The sequence below is a fragment of the Chelonoidis abingdonii genome, chromosome 9 (assembly GCF_003597395.2).
Source record: "Chelonoidis abingdonii isolate Lonesome George chromosome 9, CheloAbing_2.0, whole genome shotgun sequence".
NCBI classification, from domain to species: Eukaryota; Metazoa; Chordata; order Testudines; family Testudinidae; genus Chelonoidis; species Chelonoidis abingdonii.
Genome location: NC_133777.1, coordinates 36,784,417 through 36,810,858, shown reverse-complemented (window position 1 = coordinate 36,810,858; position 26,442 = coordinate 36,784,417). Strand labels below are relative to the sequence as shown.

At 45.9% G+C, this 26,442-nt stretch overlaps 1 protein-coding gene across 1 annotated transcript in view; it reads right to left on the bottom strand.

The window, feature by feature from the left end:
- Positions 1–26,442, bottom strand: part of CLUAP1 (clusterin associated protein 1) — a 187,776-nt gene that overhangs the window by 104,029 nt on the left and 57,305 nt on the right. The window contains exons 6-8 of the mRNA XM_075069375.1: positions 24,246–24,329; positions 19,165–19,298; positions 15,961–16,102 (exon numbers count right to left, since the gene is read on the bottom strand). Coding sequence (XP_074925476.1) covers positions 15,961–16,102; positions 19,165–19,298; positions 24,246–24,329 — 360 coding nt within the window. The remainder of the gene's footprint in view (positions 1–15,960; positions 16,103–19,164; positions 19,299–24,245; positions 24,330–26,442) is intronic.

The following is a 26,442-nucleotide window of genomic DNA, read 5'->3' as shown; positions in this document are numbered from 1 at the left end:
AGGAGTTCCGAAATCGATTTAAGGAGGCGGTTAACTCGATATTAAGGACGACGTCGTGTGAACGGATACAGCGTTAAATCGGTATATCAGCCATTAAACCGATTTAAAGTCGCAGTGTAGACCTGGCCTAAGACTGCCAAAGGGGTCTGCACCACCATTTGAAATTTTGTAGAAGTCCACAAATGAACAAAGGTTGAAAACCACTGTCCTGGAGGATCACACACTTTGTTGCTTCTGTAGGACAAACGTATTATACGCACCAGGGAGCTCACTGTATTCCCCCTGCCCATACCCATGCCCATTCTCCCCATGTGCCATCTTCCCAACCCCTTTATTTCAGAGATTTCCTGCAGTCCCTTCCACTGCCTCTCTCGTGCTAGGGGCTCTGCATGCCCCCCATTTCCCTCTTACTCCCGATGGCTGGGGCTTTTTTGTGCCCCCCATGCCACTGTCCCCCATTTTCTCTCCTCAAGGCAGAGGCTCTGTGTGTTTCCCCATACCATTGCTCCCCATTCTCCTTCCCAGGTCAGGGGCTGTGTGCTGCCCAATGTGCCACATCGCTGTCCCCCATTCTCTATCCACTCTGTGTGTCCCCTATATCACCGTCCTGCATGCCAAGGGCTCTCTTATTCCCCTTCCCACATTACAGTCCCCCATTTCCCCTATCAGGAGAACTGTGTACCCCAGTTCCTCTCCCTCCTCATGGCAGGGTCCTCCATTTCCCACACCAAGTCCAGGGATTCTGTGTGCTCCCCCTTCCCTTCCTTGCCCCGCCATTCTTACCGCTTTTCTTTCTATATGGAAGATATGTGGTTCAGGGTATTAGCATTTGTAAACTGTATTGGGAAGATGGGCAGGGCTGAGATGGGCCGGATATTCTTATCCTGGAAGGTGTTACTGGCTGTTATCAACTGTTTCTTTGATTTTATAGGTAACTGGGTGGTTGAAGGAGAGGAAAATCTGCTAACCAGATATAAAAGTCTATGTCTCTCCTATTTCCTCCTTCCAGTTTTCCACTTTTTCCCAAAAGTGTTCTGCCCACTGCTGCCTAGAATGTTGCCTGAAATTCTGGAATTGATCAGACATGGTGTTCAAAAGTTATCCTGTTACAGACAAACAGACACACTCAATTCCATGGCATTTTTCTGTAAGACCTTGCTTCACTCACACAATTACAGCATGTACTAATATTTATGTTTTATTGTGTGCTGAACTATATGGTGAAGAGTTTAACTCCTGAAATATCTTTCCCATAGGACAGGAAAACGAGGAACTGTACTCCAAGGCCATCATACTCACAAACCAGGCTAAGCACTGCCAAAATAGAAGCAATTAATAATTAAGATTTCTCTGCCTACTTTTATATCCGATATTCAGTAACATTTAGCTACACTGGAGCTGAGTGGTCTCCTGGTGCCCATAAGAATGCTACTAAATATGCATGATTTAAATGCGCTTAATTAGAGAACTGAAGACTATAACCAAATGCTTTTTATATTAACCTTCTGTCTGGCTGCTGTAACAAGGAGGTTGTGTGATGAGTATTTCCAGATTAAATATTTCAAATAGGAAAAAATTTATCCAAATTATTCAAAAGCACAGATTGAATAGAACTGAATCAAGGCCAGAGATGCCACTCACAGACCACAGTGACAGCTGCATTCAGAACAGTGAAATGTGTTTTAAGTGACCACCCAAGGCACTGATGAGAAATCAATGGTTTAATGAAGATGTCCTTCTAACAGTGGTGGAGTAGAAATGTACTCAAAATATTTGTGGTTTCCGTGGGCTAGTCTATTCATAAGAGGTTGCCTAATAAGAGTGATCTCTGGTTCAACTTTTACATTATTAGAAGCTTTTATTAAAGCTTAGCATGTACAGTGTTTTCTCCTATTGATCTCAAACACTTTACCAAGGTCAGTAAATATTAAAACCCTTCTTCTACAAAAGGCAAAATGAGACACACTGTAGGTATGTCTAGACTTGGAGCTAGGGGTGTGATTCCCGGCTTGTGCAGACATACTTACACTAGCTCACTAAAAACAGTAGTGTAGCTGGGGTAGCACGGGCAGTGACGAGTACAAACCCACCTGAGCCTGATGGTATATACTTGGCCCAGCTAGCCAGTGCCCCCGCTTGCCTATGTAGACGCAGTGTGAGTTTGTGTTACTTGTGCAGGTCACACAGTGAGTCAATGTCAGAACAAGGAATTGAAACCAAGTCTCCTAACTCCTTATTCAGTATCTTACCTTATCCACTGGACCACACTGCCTCAGACAGGGCATAGATCTATTCATAGAGATCCATTCACTAGCTGCTAAGCCCCTAGAGCAGTAATGAGCTCCTTTTTGGAACTATCTAGAAGATGTAACCCTAAAAATTGCCATGACACTATAGGATAAAGCATGGTTGTTTTAGTGATGCCATGGCAGAGATGCTGGCTTAGCAATGACTTTGGGACTCCCATTCCTTATGCTGGTGAAGGCCAGGTGCATTACCTACACAATGGCGACTGCTTCTGGAGAAGGAGTACAAGAACAGCCACCCAGTACATTGGCACTCCCGAATAGACAACTGATGGCAGCAACATAGAGAATGGCCTAGAAGAAAGTTTTCTGAGGTAGTCTCTTAGGTAAAGATAGTTGAAGGAGAAGGAGGTTCTTCAAAGAACTATTTTGAAAAGACACACTCTGTCCATGCTTTGATGGCTGAAATGGGAGAATGAGAGCAGGCAAAAGTGATTAATAAGTAGCAGAGACTTGGTGTGTTGGTCGATCACAGGATGACTAGGAGCCACCAAAGTAATATGGCTGCGAAAAAGACAATGTGACCCTAGGATGCAACAAGTGAGGCATTTCCAATAAAGCTACAGAAATATTCATGACATTGTATAAGAGACACAGGTAAGACCTCATCTGGATTATGGTGTACAATTCTGGTAACCCATATTCAGGAAAGATGAATTCAAATTGGAAGAGGTTGGAACAACGCTTCAAATTGGAAGAGCTAAGATGATCAGGTGAATGGAGAGGACTGGAACAGCTTGACTTGTTTAGCTTAGCAAAACTAAGGCTGGGAGGGGATATGATCACTCTCCATAAATACACCAGGGAGGATGAAGAGCTACTATTTAAGCTAAAGGACAATGTTAGTACAAGAACAAATGGGTATAAACTGGCCAAAAATAAAATTCAAGCTGGATATTACAAGACCTCTAACTATCAGAGGAATGAGGTTCTGGAACAGCCTCCCACTAGGAGTTGTGGGGACAAACAATTAGTTTTAAGCAGCAAAGAGTCCTGCGGCACCTTATAAACTAACAGACGTATTGGAGCATGAGCTTTCATGGATGCACGTATTCACCCACGAAAGCTCATGCTCCAATACGTCTGTTAGTCTATAAGGTGCCACAGGACTCTTTGCTGCTTTTACAGATCCAGACTAACACGGCTACCTCTCTGATAATTAGTTTTAAGAGAGAGATAGACAACTTGAATGGGGTTGTATGACGGGGTTGCTTGTGACAGTGGGGGGCAGGGTTAGCCTGCCTTGAGGGTCCCGTTTGGTTCACGTGAGATGATCCTAAAATTTTATGCTTTAATCTTCAGCTGGTCACCTGCAGGGTTCTGGAAGGGATTACCCTTCCTTCCCCAGTGTATTCTGTTTTTGTTTTGTCTCCTTCTTCTAAAGCATCAGGAATGGCCACACCTGGAGATGGGTCACTAGACAGGGGGGACCTGTGCTCTGTGGTGTCTCTGAGCATTCTCACTCTAGGGTGCTTGGCTTGGATCTTGCTCACATGCTCAGAGTCTAACTGACCACCACATGTACACTCTGGAAAGAACTATCACCAGATCAGATTGGCATTAACCTTGGGTTTGTTTGCCTTCATCAGCAGCATGGGGTGTCGTTTCCTTGCCAGGATCATCTGAGTATATCTCACTTAATCAATGTCCTGCCACTGGCTGGGCCTCAGGCATCAGTGCATCCCCATCCCTTGCTCTCTCCCTCCCATTCTCTGCCTGTAGCAGATAATAGCCAAGGGTACATCTACACTTCACAAAAAAGACTTGCAGCAGTGAATCTCAGAGCCCAAGTCAACTGACTTGGGAGTGCAGGGCTCATGCTACAGGGCTAAAAATAACAGTTTAGACATTTGAGTTCAGGCTGGAGCCCAGGCTCTGAAACCTGGCAAGGGTAGCCCAGTAGTGAGAACCCAAGCTGCCTGGCTCAGTTGCCTCGGGCTGTGAGACTCATTGCCAGGTTTTTTTTTTGTTTTTGTTTTTCAGTTTAGATGTATCCTTGGTCTCCTGAGGGCTGTAATACTTTGGTCTAATTTCAGCTGTTGGTTTACTGTGTGGGTGTTGGGTAGTGTTGGTGGCCTGGGACAGTCAGGAGGTCAGACTAGATGATCTATTGCTCTCTTCTGGCCTTAAATTCTTTGACTCTAAACAGCATATTTATTATAAAATGATGCCATATTACTGGGTTCAATTTAAAAACTTGTCTTTTTCCTTTACATCAGTTTTGCTCAATCATTAGTTGCATTTTAAAAGGCAGAGAAAAGTTAAGCATCTCATATGGGCTACACAGAGGTTCTAAGGCAGGGACAGGCAAACTTTTTGGCCTGAGGGCCACATCAGGTTTTGGAAATTGTATGGAGGGCCAGTTAGGGGAGGGGTGCGTGGCCTGCCCCCTCATTCGCCCCCCACCCCACTTCTCGGGCCCTGACGGACCACCTGCAGGACTCCTGACCCATCCAACCCCTCCTGTTCCCTGACAGCCCCCGGTACCCTTGCCCCATCCACCACCCCCAACTCCCTGTCTCCTGACCACCCCCAGAATCCCTGTCCCTGACTGACCCCACCACACCATCCAACCCCCCCTCCTTCCTGACTGACCCCCCGGAACCCCCGCCCCATCCACCTCCTCCCTCCTGTCCCCTGACCGCCCCTGGAACCCCTACCTCTGACTGCATCCCACTGCCCCTTCCAACCCCCCCACTTCCTGACTGCCCCCTTGGATCCTTGCCCCATCCAACACCCCTGTTCCCTGCCCTCTGACGGCCCCAACCCCTATCCACACCCCTGACCCCTGCCCACCACCCTGAACTCCCCTGCCCTCTATTCAACCCCCCTGTCCCCTTGCCGCGCTGCCTGGAGCACTGGTGGCTGGCAGCACTACAGCCACGCACTGTGCAGCACAGAGCACCGGTTCAAGCCGGGCTCTGCAGCGGCACTGCCCTGGGAGCTTGCAGCCCCGCCGCCTAGAGCATTGCACCGGCCGCGGGGTGAGCTGAAGCTGCAGGGGAGGGGGAAACAGCAGGGGAGGGGCTGGAGGCGAGCCTCCCGGGCCAGGAGCTCAGGGGCCAGGCAGGAAGGTCCTGCAGGCCAGATATGGCCTGCGGGCAGTAGTTTGCCCACCTCTGTTCTAAGGCCTTAAATCTGAAAAGCTTAAAACACTGCTTCTACAGTGGATTCAAAGTTATAGCAACTTTAATAGCCTACATGTCTGGGAATCACTTTAACCTAAAAATGACTGATGATAATTAATGTTTTTCTACACAAACAGAAAAGCACTGACAACGCTCTGAGAAGGCCTAGTACACAAACCAGAAATCACCTGGTCATGCACTGATGCCCAAGGGATGGGCACAAGTCATCCAGCAGCACAAGAAGATGGTGCTGGAAGAGGAGTGGCGACTGAAAAAGCAAAGAACCCCGAAAGGACAAAATACCTTTATTCACTCTCTCCAAATCCCATAAGTACCAATCAATCAGAAAAGTCTTACCAAAAGGAGAGATGACTTCCCCAGATACACCAGTGAACAGGAGGGATAAAATGGAAAGAATTTAATACTTAACACACATTCAAAGGGCTTTCTCATGAAACAGGCGGGTGTTATTTCATTATTGCCAACGAAACTAAATTATCTGCCCAAATAAGAATGAAAGTTTCAGGTTCCAGGCAGTGAATTTTTAAATCTTTTGGGAAGTTCAATCCCCAGGATTTGCACTTGAGAAACATGTTCTCACACCAGCGGTTGTTAGGGGACTATTGTTGGCACAATCATAACTGAACTGCTAGCGCTACTGGATGTTATTACAGACACTGTCAGGGGCGAAAAATGAACAGAAGGCTGGGGACTAGTATAATTAAAGTTACAACATACTCCTCTTTCTACAACAGCATCCCTTTGAAATGAGAAGAAAACAGCATTGTCCTTTGAATAGGCTGGTGGTGTGTGTCATCTGCTCAGCGCCACTTTAAATAAAAAAACCTGTGCAATCTTTAAATCACTTTTCTCATTAGGAAATGCACTCTGGCTGATGTCATTAGCTGTGCAACATCAGTACAGTACGCACAACTGCTTTGTGTCTAAGTGCACTAGAAATTACAGTCTCATTGTTCAATCAGTCTCTGGACCAGAGTGAGACTTCACCCTATAAAACATTCATTTGTTCAAGGAAGGTTCGGTAGGAATCAGTTCTCAATATTGAATAGAACCGGGGGGTGCTACTGCTGAGTTAATCTAATTAGACTGCAGCTGCTCTTTTTTACTAGCAAGCTAACTAACTAAACACACAGACAAACATACAGACATACATACAAACACACAGACAAACATAACAAACAATAACATAACAACAAACAATAACATAACAGACAAACATAACAAAAGAATTTACTATCATTTCTCCTACAAAAAATCTTTAAGATTTGATTGGAAGAACAAAAAGCAAATAAGGACTGGAAAATCAATGTGGTGTTTAGGAAAAAGATTTGACAGTTTAGGGGACTAGGTATTGCACTGGATTAAATGTAAATATCTAGCACTTCAGTCATTTTTTTTCTGTTGATTCTGGAAAGGATACAGTGATGATAAAGTCCAGAACAACTGACATTTCCAAACTGTCAGTGTTACATCACAGAGAGACAACTTCTATTTGTAAGAGAGACAAGCTTTTGAGCTTACACAGAGTTTTTCTTCAGCTACTACCTCAACCATCTTGTCTCTCTAGTATCCTGGGATCGACATGGCTACAACACAGCATTCAGTCTTAGATCATACTAATTTTAGAGCAATTTTTTTTCAAGCATAAGATAAATTGTCCACTTCATCGACAAATTGCCAAAGGTGCTGAAGCATCACCTGAAAAGCAAACTGAGACTGATGGAGGAGGATGGAAAAAAGCAACAGTGGGTATTTTAGGATGGCAGGGCGGTAATGCTTAAGTAGATGCACTACTGCACTGTCATTTTTTCCACCAAGTTTGAGAATAGGAGATGAGCAGTGAAATCCCAAGGTTCATTTTAAAAACCTAATTCTGCTTCCTCTCCCAATGGCCAAACTCTGATTTCTTGAAATTTTAAAAATCTTCATTGTCCAGTGACTTCAGCTGGAGTTCTGGCTGCTCAGCACTTTTTGACAATGTAGCTATCAAATGGATGTAGGTACAGCCTCTTCCCCTAGGCAGTGGTACTTGAGTCACTGGTTAACGATGCTTCCCTGCACGGGGATGATGGAGGTGTTTGGCCAATCTTTTTCTTTAAATGTGGGGTCTGTTTTTAGCATCACTGCTCCTACACCTTCTGCTGTTAATCCTCTTCATCTCCCTTCCCCATTCCTGGTATTCCCCTTGTCTGGGCTTTTCTGTCAAGAGACCAATTTCCTAGGTGCTACCAACACCAGGCCTGAGAACTGTGTGCTAAGTGACGAGAAGTGCGCTGTGCTATTTGACACATGAGGATTTGTAGCAGCAGCAGAAACCAGGAAAATTATCAAGTTATTTGCAACTGGTTTCCAGGGGTGATGAGTCCCTGAAACTTCCATTTAAGTTATACCCTCATTGCAAGCATCAGGGAATAGAAACATTAGTAACCCAAGCGACTAGGCTAGTTCATCTGGCTATTTTCAACAGTTAAAAATTATTATTTTTACACATTTTTATAAATAACATTTTATAAAATGATCTGTGGCAAGATTGGTCTCACTGGTGAAGAGGCCTTCCAGACCCACCATCCCCCTGAAGGGCACATGCTGAGAGATAACTAAAGGGGTTGGTAAGCCACTACAGCCAATGAGATCTCAGCTTTCAGCCAATCCACAGTTCAAATAAGACTGATCTCCCATAGTTTTTCAGATCTCATTTGTGCCAAACAATGAAATGGGACCTGCAAACTTCTCCTAGTTCCAGAAATACTTAAGCGATGGATTTATGTCAGGCAGCTGAGCATCTGCATAGAGCTGAAAAACCAGTTGTCCTCAAGCCTGAATTGAGACTCAAGATATGACCTGGACATCAGTTTATCCTTGTTGGTTCTAAGAACAATATTATTTTGAAGGTAATTAATAGGATGTGATGCAGAGTTTCATTTTACCCCATAAGAATCATAGTTCTCTGGTTCCCTAACCTAGAAGTCAATACTATTCTCTAGATATGTACACCATAAACATGCAATACAAACTATCTTGTGATCTGATGTCCCTGATGGAATCCCCTGAAAGTCTATCACAGGTTAAAAGCACTTCTTGCTGTTGTTTTACTGCCCTGCCACAAAACAAGTGATGCAAGTGGTGGCTGGAGCAAGCCTGCTTATTAGAGCATCAACAATAACTGAAACGTAGGATGGAAGGGAAGTGGATTAATGCTGCTGGAATAGGCCAGGAAGAGATTTCCTGCCGGATGTCTCTTGACTTCAATACACAAATATTTAAATGAACAGGGGGTTCCCACAAACAATCCAACTTTACAGGGACCATGCAGTTGGAAGACCTGGGCATGGACTCTTAGATATGGGACATAATGCACTCAGTGGCAGGACCCTGAGTATGGAAGAAGAGAGTGAACTCAAGCCTGATGGCATCCAGATCTAGGTATAAACATCACCTTCTTCTTGAAGACTTCTCCCCAGGATAGATGTCTTAAAAATATATTTTTGCACACACAAAGTCACAGTACCCACCTCATGGAATGGAGAAATACATATCCTTTTGTTACAAGCTTTTATATACCTTAAAGTTGCGTGGTGCTTACGTATCACCTTAATAAATATCTATAGCCCTATGTATATGTGTAGATATTGTGTGTGTGAGTGCGTGTGGGATATATGAGGTGCTATATACGTAAGTCCTCTGAACAGCTGGATGCCAATTCATTACTAATTGCCATGTGGAAATTCATAAATGGTCTCAAATAGCAGTTCAAAATATTTCCAATCCCAGTATAAAGATTTGATAGTATTTGAATAGAAAGGAGAAATCAGATTTTAGCTTCATTACAAGTTTTCTTTCAGTCAGGGACGTATGTACTTCTTTTCTGCCAAGGATCTGCATATGGACTACAGCATTATAAACCAAAGGGGTAAAAATACCAGGTTGGCTATGGATTAGAAACACATGGACTAATGATCAAAGCGATGATGCCAATAAAAAGGGAAGCTAATGGGAAACTGGATAACATGGATTACTAAACTGTCAAACTCCTTGATTGACTTGTCAATCATACACCAATTTTTCAAGACCCTTGTTATCTTTTAGACAGTTTCTTTTATACTTCATATGAACAATGCAGCAAGACAGCTGTACTAGTGCTGTCCAATCAGCTTGTAGAAATACTTTTCTCACAATATATCTGTACTGTGGCAGAAATCATAGATTTTATTAAATGATCCTGTTTCCCCCATGGTTATAAAGCAGCCTACATCTCCTACGAACCTCCCTCATCAACTGTGCTTTGCTGCTTACAATTCCTATTTCTACACAAAAACCTGCAATACGCAAAACACACTTTCAGGACAGATTTCTGGGCAAGAGAACAGCATAAAGAGATTAGAAGGAATTTCTAATCCCCAGTGGGGGAAGGTATACAAAAATATGGGGCTAAATTCTGTAACTATTCATTTTCGGACCCCAAATGGATGCAAATTCATGCTGCAAATGCAAAATTAACACGCATACATACTTTGAGTACCAATAACCTCATGCACAGCCCCTCAATGCAGAATATTTCTGCCAGGAGTAGGGGCAACTTATACTGGCAAAGAAGGATATGATCTCCATATGCAAGACACTAAGGTCTGAGAAAAGGAAGCTTTGTGTATCAAAAACACTTCACAATACATACAAAAATTACTGAAGTATAGGCAGATGTGAAAGGTGGAAAAAGTAAACATTTATGGGTTAAAATAAACGATAAAAAAAGCATGGGCTAGTAATGATAAGAAGTAAACTCAAAGACTGACAGTAGCAGTAACACAAACTACAAGGAACAAGTAGCTGAAAGGACGACTGGTGAAAGATTTGTGGCAACCTGTATACGAAATGGAAAAGGAGGAAGGAAGAAAAGAAATCCATCAGGAAATCCAAATATAAAAGGAAGGGAGAAAGCAAACTGAACTAATGCAACTCAGGGAGTCAAGGGAACACACAAGACTCCTACAAAACAAGAATGAAGGCCACATGAGGGGGAACTCCAAAATGCCTAAACTTTTAACAGCTACTTTTGACAGTTTTCAGTTAAGAGAATGACAATTAGAAGGTTAGAGAAACTTGTGCAAGGAGACTATTAGACACACTAACTGACAAAGCACTGAGAAAACAGTAAGAGCTTGTCTGCATGACAAGTTTCTGTTCTGCAAGTCAGGGTGTGAATCTACAGTGCATCAGCTTGCTGCAACCTAACATGCTATGTGGACACTGCTATAGCACGGTAAAAGTCAGCTTGCAAAATGTAGTATGCCAAGCTGCACTCTGGCACTTCTAGTGCACTGCGGCAGCGTCCACACAAGACGTTACTTTGAAGCAAGCTGGTGAGCTGTAGAGTCACAACTTGGCTTGCCATGTAGAAAAGCCCAAAGGAAATAAAGAGTACCTGATAAAAAATGGTTACTCACCTTTTGTAACTGTTGTTCTTCGAGATGTGTTGTTCATGTCCATTCCAATCAGGTGTGTGTGTGCATGTGCATGTTGGTCGGAAGATTTTTCCCTTAGCAGCATCTGTTGGGTCGGCCTGGGCACCTACTGGAGTCGCACCCTCATAGCACCTAATATATAGCCCTGCCACCCCACCACCCCTTCAGTTCCTTCTTGCCAGCTACTCTGACAGACAGGTAGGAGGGTGGGTACTGGAATGGACACGAACAACACATCTCGAAGAACAACAGGACCTTGTGGAGAAGTGGTATTGGCAGGAAGGCGTATAGAAGAGTCCCCCACAATGGAGGAGGAATCCATCTGCTTTGGAACCCAGACTGTGATTCTAGAAGGAGTAGAACTGCTGACACTTCCTGTTGCGTTGCGTGGCGAAGAGGTCTATCGGGGACAGCCTAACCTCTGCAAGACCGAACATGCGACGTCTGGCTGAAGGAACCACTCATGGTTGTGGAAGGACCTGCTGAGGTGGTCCGCCAGCTTGTTCTGGACCCCGGGAAGGTACAATGCCTGTAGATCAACTGAGTGTTCTACACAAAAGTCCCATAGCCTGTGTAGAATTTCCTGGCACAGGGGAGAGGAGTGTGAACCCTGGTTTGTTGATATAGAACATCATAGTCATATTCTCCGTCATGACCGATACACATCAACAAGGGCAGATAAGGGCAGAACGACTGACATGTTAGGCGCACCACTCTGAGCTCCCTGATATTGATATGAAGACGGAGATCTGTCTGTGACCAGAGGCCCTGAGTCCTGCGGTCCTCCAGATGTGCTCCCCATCCCAAATCTGACGGGTCCGTCACTAGGGATGGCTGTGAGGCAGCGACGGGAACTCCTGAGCACATCTGCTGAACGTCCGTCCACCACCAGAGCGAGTTGAGGATAGGTTGAGGCAGGGTCACAATCCTGTCCAAGCTGTCCCTGGCAGGTCTGTACGCTGATGCAAGCCACGACTGGAATGGCCAAAGCCTGAGTCTGGTGTGTCGTACCACGTACGTACATGTTGCCATATGCCCAAGAAGCTTCAGGCAATTTCTCGCGGTGGTGGTGGGGAACTGCACAAGTCCCTGGATCATGATGTTGAGAACCTGAAATCTCTCCTGCAGGAGGAATGCTCTGGCTTGAGTTGAGTCCAGTACCACCCCTATGACCTCTATCCTCTGGTCTGGGGAGAGAGTTGATTTGACTTTGTTCAGAAGCAGGCCCAGATTCTTGAAGGTGGCTCTGATAAATGCCACCTGAACTTCCACCTGATTCCTGGAGCGGCCTTTGATCAACCAGTCGTCAAGGTACGGGAATACCTGCATCCAATGTCTCCGCAGAAACGTGGTGACGACTGCCATGCACTTGGTGAATACTCAAGGTGCTGCTGACAGGTTGAATCAGAGGACAGTAAATTGGTAATGGGAACCATTTCCGTGGTTGTGCGCAATTACTATGTGAAAATCGCATCCTTCAAGTCGAGGGCAGCATACCAGTCTGCTGGATCCAGTGAAGGGATAATGGAGGCCAGGGAGACCATAGAGAATCCGAGTTTCCTCACAAACTTGTTGAGGTTGTGCAGGTCCAGGATAGGCCTGAGGCCACCTTTGGCCTTCAGTATTAGGAAATAGCAGGACTAGAAACCCTCGCCTCTGTGTTCCAGTGGAACCTCCTCCACTGCCTCTAGTGCTAGGAGCGAATACACCTCCTGAATGAGAAGATGCTTGTGAGAAGGGTCTCTGAAGAGAGATGGGGAAGGGGGGTGGAAGGGCACAGAACTGGATAGAGTATCCCCTCTCTACCATGCAGAGCACCCAAGTGGTCCAACGTGATATAGGACCATGCACGGTAGAAAGAGGATAGTCGGGAGGAAAAGTTAAGGTGGAGTAGATCCAGTCTGGGACATCGTCCTCGATCGCACCTTCAAAAGGCTGGTTTCGGGCCAGACGGCAGTTTGGGCTGGATAGAATCTTGATTAGTGGAGGGGTATTGCCTCTTCCTGCCGCTCCGGTTCCTCCTCTGAGAACTGTCCTGGCGGTTCTGCTGCTGGAACCTTTGAGGAGGTTGCAGGAGGAAGTGTCTCCATTGTGTGGCGGCGGTATGCAAGCCCAAGGATCTGAGGGTGGCTTGGAAGTCTTTTAGGCTGTGGAGCCATTTGTCCATCTTCTCTGAAAACAGAGTCTCGCCCTCAAATGGGAAGTCCTGAATGGTTTGGTGGACCTTGTAGGGTAATTCTGAGACTTGCAGCAGGCCTCCTGCAGCATAGCTAACCCCGTCGCCATTACTTTAGTGGCAGCATCTAATGCTGCCTGCAATGAGGCGTGAGAGACTAGTTTCCCTTCTGCTACCAAGGCGGTGAACTCTGACTGAGAATCCGAATGGACGACCTCTGTGAACTTCGCCATTGCTGCACAGGTGTTATAAGAGTGCCTGCTCACAATGGCCTGTTGATTAGCAATATGGAGTTGTAAACCACCAGTCGAGTAGACCTTCCTACCCACAAGGTCTAGGTGTTTAGCGTCCCTATTCTTTGGGGAAGGACCTTGGAAGCCCTGTCTCTCCAACTGGTTAGCTGCATCGACCACCAGCAAGTCTGGAGGGGTGTGGGAATACAGATGCTCAAAGCCTCTGGAAGGCACAAAATACTGCCGCTCATTGCGTTTGGCAATGGGTGGCAAGGATGCCAGCATCTACCACAGGGTCTTAGTGGTGTCCACAACCGAGTAGCTGCTGCAGGACTCTGTTGTCCTCTAATACAGGCACTATGGTTGTCCCTGCCAACACTCTGTTTGGCAACGAGGAGGAGGAAGCGTGTGCCAGTAGTGGAAACCCTACCATCTGCCCCGGAGGAGTCACATGACTCCCGGGGCAGCGCTGGAGGAAGTGGTGCCGATGACAGTGCCGGGGCCATAGGCATCACAATAGGTGTTGGCATCAGTCTTACCGGAGGGAGCTGCCAGCGTCAGGGGGCCTGGTGCCAACATTGGTACTGGGGCCGTAGGTGCCTGCATCGAGGTTGACGTCGACAACGGTGCAGGTGTGGGAGACAGGTGTGTCGATGCCGTGAGGGCCAGTGCCGCAGTTGGAGCTGAGCACAGTGCCGGAATCGACTACGGGGTGGGAGGCAAAGGGGTCGGGACCGTAGGCACCGAGGGCAGATGCACAGCAGAAGGCAGTACGAAAGTGGCGGAGGCCACTGAAGATGTTGCTGACTGTGAGCTCTGGGTTCCTCCCTGGCCCTAGTGAAAAGCCCAGGGGGTCCAGAAGGGCCACTAAGGTCGATTCTGCCACTGCAGAGGCCACTCCTGATGCTCCCTTCTGTCTCTATCTGACTTCACTCTATGACTTCTGCTCCTACCCAAGCGATAGGAGTCAGACTCCGACTCCGAGGTCTCAGACACTGAAGACCACCGAGGGGCTGATCCTCGATGCCTCAAACGTTGAGAGCTCAGGGAGCAGGTAAGCTCTCTGTTGGAGTGGGTAGGCGTTGATGGACAAGGCGAAGGGGAACATCTTGACATTATAGCTGACTTCCCTTTAGGGTGTACCAGAGGATGCGGCTCTGTCGGTGCTGAGGGTTTCTCTCTGGCAGGCAAGAATGGTGACGTCAAGTGAAGGAGGTCTCAAGCAACCTGGCACGCTTCTGGCATGTATGAGAGCTGCAGCTGTTGTGTAGGCGCCGGTGATGGAGATGGGGCTGGACTTGACTGCCGCACCTGGGAAGGAGTTGACATGGCTCCAGAAGGAGATGCCAAGGTTTGGCCCGCTTGAGGTCGCATATCTCATGGCTTAGCCGGAGGAGAACAGTTGTCCGGCCTTTTCTTCTTTTGAGACACCAGCGAGTGAGAGCAGTGCCCACTGTCAGACGGGCCCCATGAGGAGCCGTGGCGGTGCCGAGCATCCCTGGAGGAGTCCTTCCTCGGTGCCGAACTTGCCGATGGCGCCAGGGCGCTCCAGGTCAAGGACAACACCATAGGGTTCAGGTCTCTCGAGCCCGGGTTGGAGTGGGGGCATAGGGCTGCCTCCATGAGGATCACCTTGAGCCACTGTTCTCTTCCTTTAAGTGTTCTTGGATGGAACTCACGGCAGATCTTACAACGATCTTTCTGATGGGTCTCCCCCAGGCACCATAGACATGATGAGAGCGGGTCACTTTTCGGCATGCATTTGGCACAGACCACGCAGTTCTTGAAACCCAGATACCGCAGCATACCACAGCACCAGAGTGCGGGGGGGAAACCCCCAACAAACACTACACTGTACTAAACTATTAATTCAAACAACACTAAGAACTAACTAAGTACAACAAAATAGAGAAAAAACTTGCTGAGCAAGAGCCAAGGGAAGTTCCAGCCACCGTCTCTGGCGGTAAGAAGGAACTGAAAGGGTGGCGGGTCGTCAGGGCTATATATTAAGATGTCATGAGGGTGCAACTCCAGGGGGGGCCCAGCCTGACCCAACAGATGCTGCTAAGGGAAAAATCTTCCAGCCAATGTGCACGTGTGTGCACACACATCTGATTGGAATCGACATGAACAAGCACTCGAAGAACTGTAAATACGTGTGCTGCAAGATGCACCCATTGGTGTTACAAGAACTAGACAGAGGGAGTTCAAAACTGTTGAAAATTGGTTCTTCGTGAACCCTGGGAAGTATGTGAGAGATAAAAGGAGAAATAAAAGATGATAGGGGAAAAGTTGCAGTGATTGGAAAAGACAGCAGTTGCCTGATGCTGATCTAATTTATGCAAATTTTACAACAGCTTAACTCCACTGACTCCTGAGCTAAAAGTGTGTTATCTTGTCTGCTCAAGATCTCTCCAGTTCAAAACTAGAGAACATAAAAATGATGATCTTATTAGTGGAGACACAGCTCTGAGGATATGTATTAATTATCCTGCTGCTGTGGGAAGCAGCAGGAGGGAATGAAAGTCTTTTTGGCTATTGCTGGATAATAAACAGTGGCATGCATAATGGGGCAGAGGTTAAAAAAGTACATTTAGCTAAGCTAATGTTTTGTCTGGAAATACAAAACTTTCTTACCTCAAACCTCTCCTGCTCTACTCTGTGATGATCATCCAGCTGCTGTTCCAGATAGGCCAGATTACGGAATTTTTCGAGATAACTGCTATACTGTTTCTGCAGCTCCTCCTCGATCTTCTCATACTCATCCATAAAGGCTGGTCTGGAGAGCCCAGAGACGAAACAACACAGAAAACAAAACTATTTGAAGCTGCAGAACTCTGCAAAACGCACTTTCCTTTTCTCAGTTCCCTCTGTATTCCCACTATTAGCCTAATCCAAAAAGCATCTCTCGTCACTCTAAATGCTCCACATTATTTTAAAGATACTAGAATCACTGGGCAAAATTCTACCCTCTATTGCACAGGTGTGCTGAGGCAAAGGAGAATTGTAGGCAGCCTTTCACCACACCTGCCCACGTAAGCAGAAAGGCAGAATTTTCCCCTAGCAATAAGGACAACACTAGCAAGAGATTAGTTTTCTTGCTGATCAGTGCTCCATACCTCAAAGTGGGCATGGTCCAGCCCACGGGTCTCAAATCCAAATGACCATGATCGCCACATGAGGACTAGTACATTGGCCCGAGGGCTGCATTACTGACACCTCCCCCACAGCCGCTCTCGACTCCGCCCCCACTCCACCCCTTCCATGAGGCCCCGCCTCTTCCCACCCCTTCCCTGCCCCCATTCTAACCCCTTCCCCGAAATTCCCACCCAAACTCCACCCCCTCCCTGCCCCCAGGGAGTTGGTGAGGGGTGTGGTAGGGGGTCAGGGCAGTGGGTTGCGGTGCAGGAGGGGTGTGGCAGTGGGTTCAGGGCAAAGGGTCGGGTGCAGAGCAGGGGGTTGGGGTGCAGGAGGGGTGCGAGGTGCAGCAGGTGGCTCAGGGCAGGGAGTCAGGGTGCAGCAGGCGGCTCAGGGAAGGGGACTAGGGTGCAGGAGGGGTTTGGGCTGCAGCTGGGGGCTCAGGGTCAGGATGCAGGGTACATCAGAGAGTCGGGGTGCGGCAGGGGGCTCAGGGCAGTGGGTTGGGGTGCAGGGTGCAGCAACGGGCCTAAGGCCGGGGGTTCGACTGCAGGAGGGGCTTGGGGGTGGGCTCTGGCCCACCGTGCACTGGGGGCCGGGTAGGCTCCCTGCCTGTCTGCCCACCCTGCCCCCGTGCTGCTCTGGGAAGCAATGTGGGGGATCAAGGACACAGGGCCGTGCGTTGCTGTTGCTTCAGGCACCGCCCCCAGCATCTCTCATTGGCCGGGAACGGGGAACCGCAATCAATGGGAGCTGCTGGGGGTGGTTCCTGAAGCAACATCAACACATGCCACGTTCTTTCCGCTTCCCGGAGAAGCGCAGGGGCAGGGCAGGCAGGGGAGCCTGCCCTGCCCCTGGTGCGCGCGGTGCCAGAGCTGCTCTAGGTAAACGCTAGGGGAGGGCAGGGGGGCTGTAGGAACTCGTGGGCCGCAGAAAATAACTTTGCGGGCCACATGCGGCCTGTGGGCGCGTTTTTGAGACCCCCTGATCCAGCCCTACAGCAGGTTAGCAGATGTTCTTCTCCTTGCTATCTGTGCTTGCCAGGATATGTTATTTCTCTGCAACAGAACTGTCCTAATAATGTGTCTGGCTGCGTGCCCATCGCCCACCAGTAATGAATCATCATGCCACCCTGTGGCTCTTGCAGCACACAGACCAGTTCTGCTCTGCTGCCCACCCCCACCCCATGTGCCTCCATCTGGTAAAGACAGGATTTTTATCATGGCATTTGTCATCAACATACAGCTAAGGGTAGCATAAAATCCCTCCTATACCTATAAAGGGTTAAAAAGCTCAAATAACCTGGTTGGCACCTGACCAAAAGGACCAATAAGGGGAGAAGATACTTTCAGATCTGTGGGGGAAGGTTTTTGTTTTGTGCTCTCTTTGTTGTTCTCTCCAGGACAGAGAGGGACCAGGGCAGAAAAAATGCATCTCCTAAAGCCATATCTGAAATAAGCATCTAAGATTACAACTGTAAGTAATAGCAAGGAAATATGTTAGGCTATCTTTTGTTTTAGCTTGTGAATTTTCCTATGGTAAGAGGGAGGTTTATTCCTGTTTTTTGTAACTTTAAAGTTTTGCCTAGAGGGGAATCCTCTGTGTTTTAACTGTTACTACTCTCTAAAATTACCTTCTGTCTTGATTTTACAGAGGTGCTTATTTTACTTTTTTTTTTTTTTTTTTTTTTTTAATAATGAAGTTCTTCTTTTAAGAATCTGATGGGTTTTTCGGACACTAAAAACCAAAGGGTCTGGTCTGTGCTCACCTTGTTTACCTATTTGGTTGGTATATTATTCTCCAGCCTCCCTAGGAAAGAGGTTAAAGAGACTTGGGGGGATATTTTGGGGAAACAGAACTCCAAGTGGTTCTTTCCCTGAATCTTCCTCTAACTCACTTGGTGGTGGCAGTGATATAGTCCAAGGACAAGGAAGAATTTGTGCCTTGGGGAAGTTTTTAACCTAAGCTGGTAGAAATAAGCTTAAGGGGTCTTTCATGTGAGTCCCCACATCTGTACCCTAGAGTTCAGAGTGGGGAGGGAACCCTGACAGCATTTATACACAAACATAACGAAGGCACTTTCACCCCCTCGATTTCCTTATTTTCTCTCATTACAGAGATCACAGATGAAGCAACTGCTCATACTCAACACAAGATCCCAATATGACTGAAGCTAGAAACCAAATCTAAGCCCTGACTGTGTGTGCCTTGATTGCATGGCAGTCCAGGATGCTTTCTAGATGACCCTTCCCCATCCAAGGATACTTCATGACCTGTTTCTTCGTCTACTACCTACCAGTGTCTGGAAAAGTTAGGAACATCTTAGAAATCAAGCAGCATGTTTCACCATTTTTTCTCCTAGAAGCATCTCCACCCAGAGATACCATCTGGATTTAATGACTTTTTTAAAGTCTGATCATTTTGAAAAGTTCAAGTGACAATTTAAAAATAAAGTAACATTTTGGCTGTTTTGACAGTAGCAAAACGTTAGTCAGTTTCAAAACCAGATGATTGGAAAATTAATAATTACAGCCTAGGCATATTTGCAATGGCAAATCACTACATTTAGTGCACTCCTCAGAGGCCATCATATTTCTTGGATTTTTTACAGACTAATCAAACTTCACTACAGTGGGCATTAAGAAGACACTTCACCACCATTTATACTAATTCTGCAGTGGATAAAAGGTACATAGTCTTTACCGGACACTCTGTAGGGTCTGTAGTCGCTTCTGGTTTCTTTCCAGTTCCAGTTTTCTCTTTTCAATCTTGGCTTCCAAGTTGGCTTCATCTGAGGCCACGTTATTCAACATGTCCTTAGTCTTCTGGACTTGTTCCTGAAAGAGAGAATGAGTGGCTGAGTCATAGCCTGCAGAAGTGTAACTCCAATCATCTTTCAGACTCTGGGCCTGATTCTGCATTATCTTGCACCTTGTGTCATCACAGAATTTTGTAACCATGAGCCATGTTATGCACCCAGGCTCAGGCAAAGATCAGTCTTCCACCAGCATTCTTGTGTGTCACACTCTTATTACAATCATCATTTAGCTTCTCTTACATCATGGGTCTCACTGACAGCATTAGAAAGGTCATTATTTGGTTAACAAATCCAACGTATTTATTGTGGACACTACAGAAAAAATCCTGTTCTGTCGTAACAGCTGGCTTTTCCTCTTTCTGATCTTGGGATTAGATATAGATTACACAGTATTATTCTGCACTGCTGAGCACTGACACTGCATGAAAGTAAACCAACACCATTGTTTTGGGACCAAATATGGCCTCTGTGCATGCATTCTGCAGTTTCAACTGGACAGTGTATTCTTCAGTTCTTGTCCTGAACTGTTACACAGTATTGCAATTTTGAACAGCTGTCACATCCCACTCCAGAGTGGCCTGCATTTTAGTGGTGAGTAAAGTGATTTTTAGATGCAATGACTATAAAGACTAAAGGCACTGTTACAACTGTAACTGAAAACCATTATTAGGTTTGCCTGTGCCAAACCAGGGTCACTTGGCTGGTTCCAATAAATTCAAGGACTTAGTTTATCACCCCCTGGGAGAAGTTCCTATATACAGTATCCACTGAGCCTTTTTCAGGTTCATTCTTCCTGAACCAAAGTGAATCCGCATTCAAATACACAGTAGATTTAAACTGAACCTGGTGCTGTTGTAATTGCAATATAGTTTACCAGGAAGGCTGTGTTTGTTGCAGTGATTATGCTTTCAAAGGAGCAATTATTTGAAAATGCAATCCAAGTACTTTTCCATTTCTGTTTGCTTTTAGTTAAATAAAAAGGAAATTCAGTGGAGAATTCTACTCAGATGCAGCACTACGGCTGAGATTTTCAACAATTCAAAATGAGGAATTTCAAAGATATGTTTCCCAAAGCAACTGCAATTTAGCCAGTTTAGGCAAACTTGCAAAATTCTATATGCCCATGTGCCCAAGATGAGTAATCAATTTCTTGGCAGGCAAGAAAAATAGTTTTTTCATTATAACCATTATCATCATTCTGGCAAAGGCATCAGTACATTTGGTGCCTAGCCAGGTACATTTTCATAACAGTTTTCCAAGGCTGACAACGCTCATATGAAGTATATTGTGGCATAAAAATTAGAGGGCTGATCCTGTAAACACTACCAGGCATGCAGATTCTTCCTGGCTGTGTGTGCATGAGGTGGGTGGGAGAGAGTAGACAGTCTTTTCTCCCTTGCATGGCCCATACTAGATAAATTCATGGATGATGGGTCCATCAATGGCTATTAGCCAGGATGGGCAGGGATGGTGTCCCTATCCTCTGTTTGCCAGAAGCTGGGAATGGGCAACAGAGGATGGATCACTTGATGAATACTGGGCTAGATGGACCTTTGGTCTGACCTAGTCTTGCTGTTCTTATAGTCTTATGAAAAAGGAATGCATTTAGGGAAACGCAGCCATGACTCCTCTAGGGGCATGTGATGCCTGAAAGAAGGTGGGGAGGGGTAGACAGAAGGGACAGTGATGGCTCTGTCTCCCCATCCCCCAACATACCCAATGGTCAACAGAGCCAGCTGGAGTGAGGGTGGGGAAGCTGCATCTCACGGAGGGGTGCAGTGAGGGTGTGTTGTCTCTGTGCTCCTTAGAGCTCAGGGAACAGTTAGTCTCCCTTAACCAGATTACCTTCTGGGGTTCCTCTTGCAGCAACAGAGTTCTTCGTTATAAGCGCAATAGCAACCCTGCTAAGGTCTCCAGGACTAGTACTACTTCCTGACAAATATCACATTTTAAAAGAACCTAATCGGTCTTGATCTCTTTGTTTTTTCTTAGCCCTGCCATGGCCATCTTTTCAAAAATAAATTGTAATCAGAGTAGTGCTACGTAGTCTACTGCAATCAGGAAAAGAAAGGGAAAAAAACCTTCACACGTGTTAAAATGTGCTAGGTGTGTTCAAAGCATTTGCTCCTTTGAAACTTCGATTGTTAAGGAAGTTGTTTAATTAAGAAAGAGCTATGCGTTTGTTGAAATTCCAGCAGTGAAGCTTATTTGCTGTTCAGCTACAGTAGATCATTTCATTAATTGGTCTGGAACCAGCTGAGGTAGGTTTGAGTTATTGATATTTCCCATGAAATTATCCACTCTAATATGCTGAGACTGGCTTATTGGAGCTACAGCCTAGGATATCAATACATATTAACAACATTCAGGATGCATATAGACTGGGAACAGCAGAAAAAGCAGATGGAGAGATCACTTAGTGTATCTATTGATTTGGCATGGCTATTTAATCCTGAAGCTCCGCTTCCTCTAATTATATATATATATATATGTGTGTGTCGGATACAGTTAAAGCAGCAAAGAGTCCTGTGACACCTTATAGACTAACAGACGTTTTGGAGCATGAGCTTTCGTGGATGAATACCTACTTCGTCAGATGCATGTAGTGGAAATTTCCAGAGGCAGGTATATATATGCAAGCAAGCTAGAGATAACGAGGTTAGTTCCATCAGGGAGGATGAGGCCCTGTTCCAGCAGTTGAGGTGTGAAAACCAAGGAAGGAGAAACTGGTTTTGTAGTTGGCAAGCCATTCACAGTCTTTGTTTAATCCTGAGCTGATGGTGTCAAATTTGCAGATGAACTGAAGCTCAGCAGTTTCTCTTTGAAGTCTGGTCCTTGAAGTTTTCTTGCTGCAGAAAGGCCACCTAAGGTCTGCTATAGTGTGGCCAGGGAGGTTGAAGTGTCTCCTACAGGTTTTTGTATTATTGCCATTCCTAATATCTGATTGTGTCCATTTATCCTTTTCCGTAGAGAAAAGAAGAAAGAAAACCAACAGGACTCCACTGACCATCACATACAGTCCCCAGCTAAAATCCCTCCAATGCAGCATTAGGGATCTACAACCCAACCTGGACAATGATCCCACACTTTCACAGGCCTTGGTGGCAGACCAGTCCTCGCCCACAGACAACCTGCCAACCTGAAACATTTCTCACCAGTAACTGCACACTGCACCATAGTAATCTAGCTCAGGAACCAATCCATGCAACAAACCTCGATGCCAACTCTGCCCACATATTACACCAGCGACGCCATCACAGGACCTAACCAGATCAGCCACTCATCACCAGTTCATTCACCTGCACGTCACCAATGATATAACGCCATCATATGCCAGCAATGCCCCTCTACTATGTACATCGGCCCAACTGGACAGTCTCTACGGAAAATGATAATGGACACAGATAAGATATTAGGAATGGCAATTACAAAAAACCTGTAGGAGAACACTTCAGCCTCCTTGGGCACTCTATAGCAGACCTTAAGGTGGCCTCTGCAGCAAAAAAACTTCAGGACCAGACTTCAAAGAGATACTGCTGAGCTTCAGTTCATCTGAAATTTGACACCATCAGCTCAGGATTAAACAAAGACTGTGAATGGCTTGCCACTAAAAACCAGTTTTCCTCCTTGGTTTTCACACCTCAACTGCTTAGAACAGGGCCTCATCCTCCCTGATTGAACTAACCTCGTTATCTCTAGCTTGCTTGCATGTATATATATACCTGCCCCTGGAAATTTCCACTACATGCATCTGATGAAGTGGGTATTCACCCACGAAAGCTCATGCTCCAAAACGTCTGTTAGTCTATAAGGTGCCACAGGACTCTTTGCTGCTTTTACAGATCCAGACTAACACAGCTACCCCTCTGATACTTGGATACAGTTGGCTATTCAATAATTTAATTTGTTTGGGCTTGATTCCCTCACATCCCAGCTGGCAGGGGCAACTATGCTTCTGGGATGTTTTCAGCCCTAGAGCAGGACGGGCAGTGTTTGCACCGATACTCATTTTTTAGGAGTCTGCCTACTAGATGACCAATTTAGCATGGCCAGGGCTTCATGGAACCCCACTGGTGGAGACTACTCAATAGATTGCCCTGACTTAGTACATTCCTAGGTGTCCTGACCACATGCTCTTTTCAACCACTACCAACTCTTTTGCCGCTGATCGTGTTACAGCCAAACAGAGAAATGCCACTGAGTTGAGTGTAACACCTTGTGTTGTTGGCCAATTAATAGACCTCACCAGATATTAGCTTGTCCCGCAGCAATTAACATTCAGAGCTGACACTTGCCATTCAGGATCACAGGGGCCATTTAAAAAACAATCTTGTTAAAATCTTCAGGTTCGCTTTGGAATTCTACCTATCTAAAGATAAATGTTCCCTCAGTTAAAAAGCAGGCTCAGCACCACCTCCAGTTTGGAAACAGAATGCTTTTCTTTGAAGTGGACTAGTGTGGGAGAATTTAAAATAAGGGTATGCCTACACTGCAATGTAAGCGCCGAGGTAGTGGGACTTGAATCAGCTCTCCTGTGTTAGGGAACCCTGGGCCTGAGCATCTACACTGTATTTTAAGCCTACGTTAAGACTATTCTGATCAGTGCTCAAACCAAGGGCTCTGGCATCCACACTGGACTGCGCAGACTCGAGTCAAAGTAACCATATCCCAGAGAGCCCAGCGCCATTCTAGCCCTAGGAACTCCAACCACGTTTGCGGTTTTTATTGCCGTCATGCTTTACCTAATTGCTGGGAAGTTTACAGCTGGCATTGAAATCATTTACAGAATGGATGGGAAGCTGTTCAGGCTTAGCAGGCTGAAAGCCAAGAGTAAGATTTCCACAACATCTATTGTGGAACTTCAGTATGCTGATGATAATGCAATCTTTGCCCACTCTGAGAGAGATCTTCAAACTATCTGGAATGTGTTTGCCAATGCTTCTGCTTACCAGATGCTTCTGCTTACCAGAACATCTTTGATGGCAATTTTCATCACCTTTTCAGTCTCATTTATCTCCAGAGGTCTCGCAATGGATTCCGTTCTCAATTCCTAGGAAATAAAAACACACCAATATACTCAAGCATCATGCAAAGGAACTAACAGTCACAGAACTGAGGGGGATCGAGCAACTCCGACAAAGGCGTGTGCATAATAAATGGAGTGGAATTTAATATTTATGACTCATTGCTCAGAGAGCATCACAGAACGGGAGGCTATGAAAAAGGTCAGAGTTAATGGAGGCCAGTGTTAAGAATTAGCAATGCAGACATTTCAAAGTGAGAGGAGACTTATTGCTCTGAGCTGGGAACACCTTTAAGAGCACAGTTTCAGCCACTTTCTTGTCATTAATATTAAAGGAAATTACATGGGTTAATACCCCATACACCTTGCTCAAAATGTACCCAAGAAGGTTAATTTTATTATGTTCAATAAAGATATTAAAAAGGCCACAAATGATGAATATACATCTGATCTACTTCAGCCCTATGAGCCAAATGCCTCAGCTAACCAGACTAAGGACTTGTCTGTGCTACAGGGGCTAGAGCCGCATAGTTAGAGTGCTGGAGCTGTGACACCAATACCTCCGTAGTGTAGACACAGATTACAGTGACAGAAGAGGGTTTCCGCTGCTGCAGGAACTCCGCCTTCCTGAGCAATACAGGCTACATTGATGGAAGGATTCTTCTGTTGACCTAGCTGTGTCTACATCTAAGTTTTAAGTGTAGACCAGGCCTAAGGAGTGATCAGAACCCCTACCACTAACCTAGCTAGCAGGAGGAATCAGTAGATGTCATCTCCTGTCCAGTTCCCCCTTCCCAATTCAACTAAGACTCATGGCAGAGGAGGAGGAGGTGCTGACTGACTTGGATTCAACATCCCTCACCAAAAATGGGACCCTTAGGTGGACAGCAGAGGTTGCTGAAAGCCTCATGAGCCTGGTCAGTTTATGGGTGGAAGAGGATTTGGCACTCATCTGTACAGGCAAATGTAGTTGCAGCCGTGTTGGTCCCAGGATATGAGAGACACAGATGGGTGAGGTATTATCTTTTATGAGATCAATTTCTGTTGGTGAAACACACAAGTTTTCAAGCTTCAGGAAGCTCTTCAGATCTGGGAAAGGTAATCTGATCATCACAGCTTAATACAAGGTGGAACAAATTATTAAGCCTCAGGAGTTGAAAGAGACCATTCAAGGTTACATGTGCAGTTAACATCTCTGAGGTAATAGTTAGTGGATAACAGACTGTTGTAATGAGTCATAAATCCAGTGTCTTTAATTGAGTCAAGGATTTATAGTGTCTAGTAAAATTATAAATTTAAGCTCCTAGGCTCATCTTTTGAAGGTGTCATGTAGGCTTTTTTTGAGGATGAGAACTGACAGGTCAGATATGGAATGACTGCTTTGTAAAAAGTGTTCGCCCATAGGTAATATGCTGTTTGTATCTTTTATCATTTTTCTGTGAGTTCATTCATGGGAGCACACATAGGGACCAGGTTGTGGGCTGTCATGCCTAATGGTAAGAGTCAGAAGCCTGGAATCGGAGCCAGGGACAGAGACAGGTCCTGCGTCAAAGGTCAGAGCAGCAGAGAGACTCAGGTGCCAAGCCAGAGTCAGAGGTAAGGCATAGGAGTGGGGAGACCTGGAGAGGACAGGCAGGAAGGTGGAGTTCAGGAGTCAGATAAGTAGGCAGGGTCCATAGTAACAGTCACTCAGGGATTCACCTAATTGCTCAAACAATTTCCTGTGCCGCTTTTTGGTTTAAGCAGAGCATCCCAACCCGTCAGTGGGGCTGGACATCTACCCCACTTTCCTCAAATGTGTGTCGCAATTGTTTAGGACTGTGCCTTTGGGACAGCACTGCTCCAATTGCCAAGTTGGAATCATGCGCTTTTATGAAGAAGGCTTCTGGGGTGTCTGGGATGACCAATATGGGAGCAGTGGTAAATACAAGTTTTATTTGCTCAGCCTGTTGGGACTCGGGAGACCGCAGGAATCTGTTGTTTTTGCAGAGTGAGGCACCGAGAGGGGCTATCTGCTCCAAGATCTATGAGGAGTCCAATGGCACCTTAAAGACTAACAGATTTATTTGGGCATAGGCTTTCATGGGTAAAAACTCCACTTCTTCAGATTCATAGAGTGAAAATTACAGGTACAGGCATA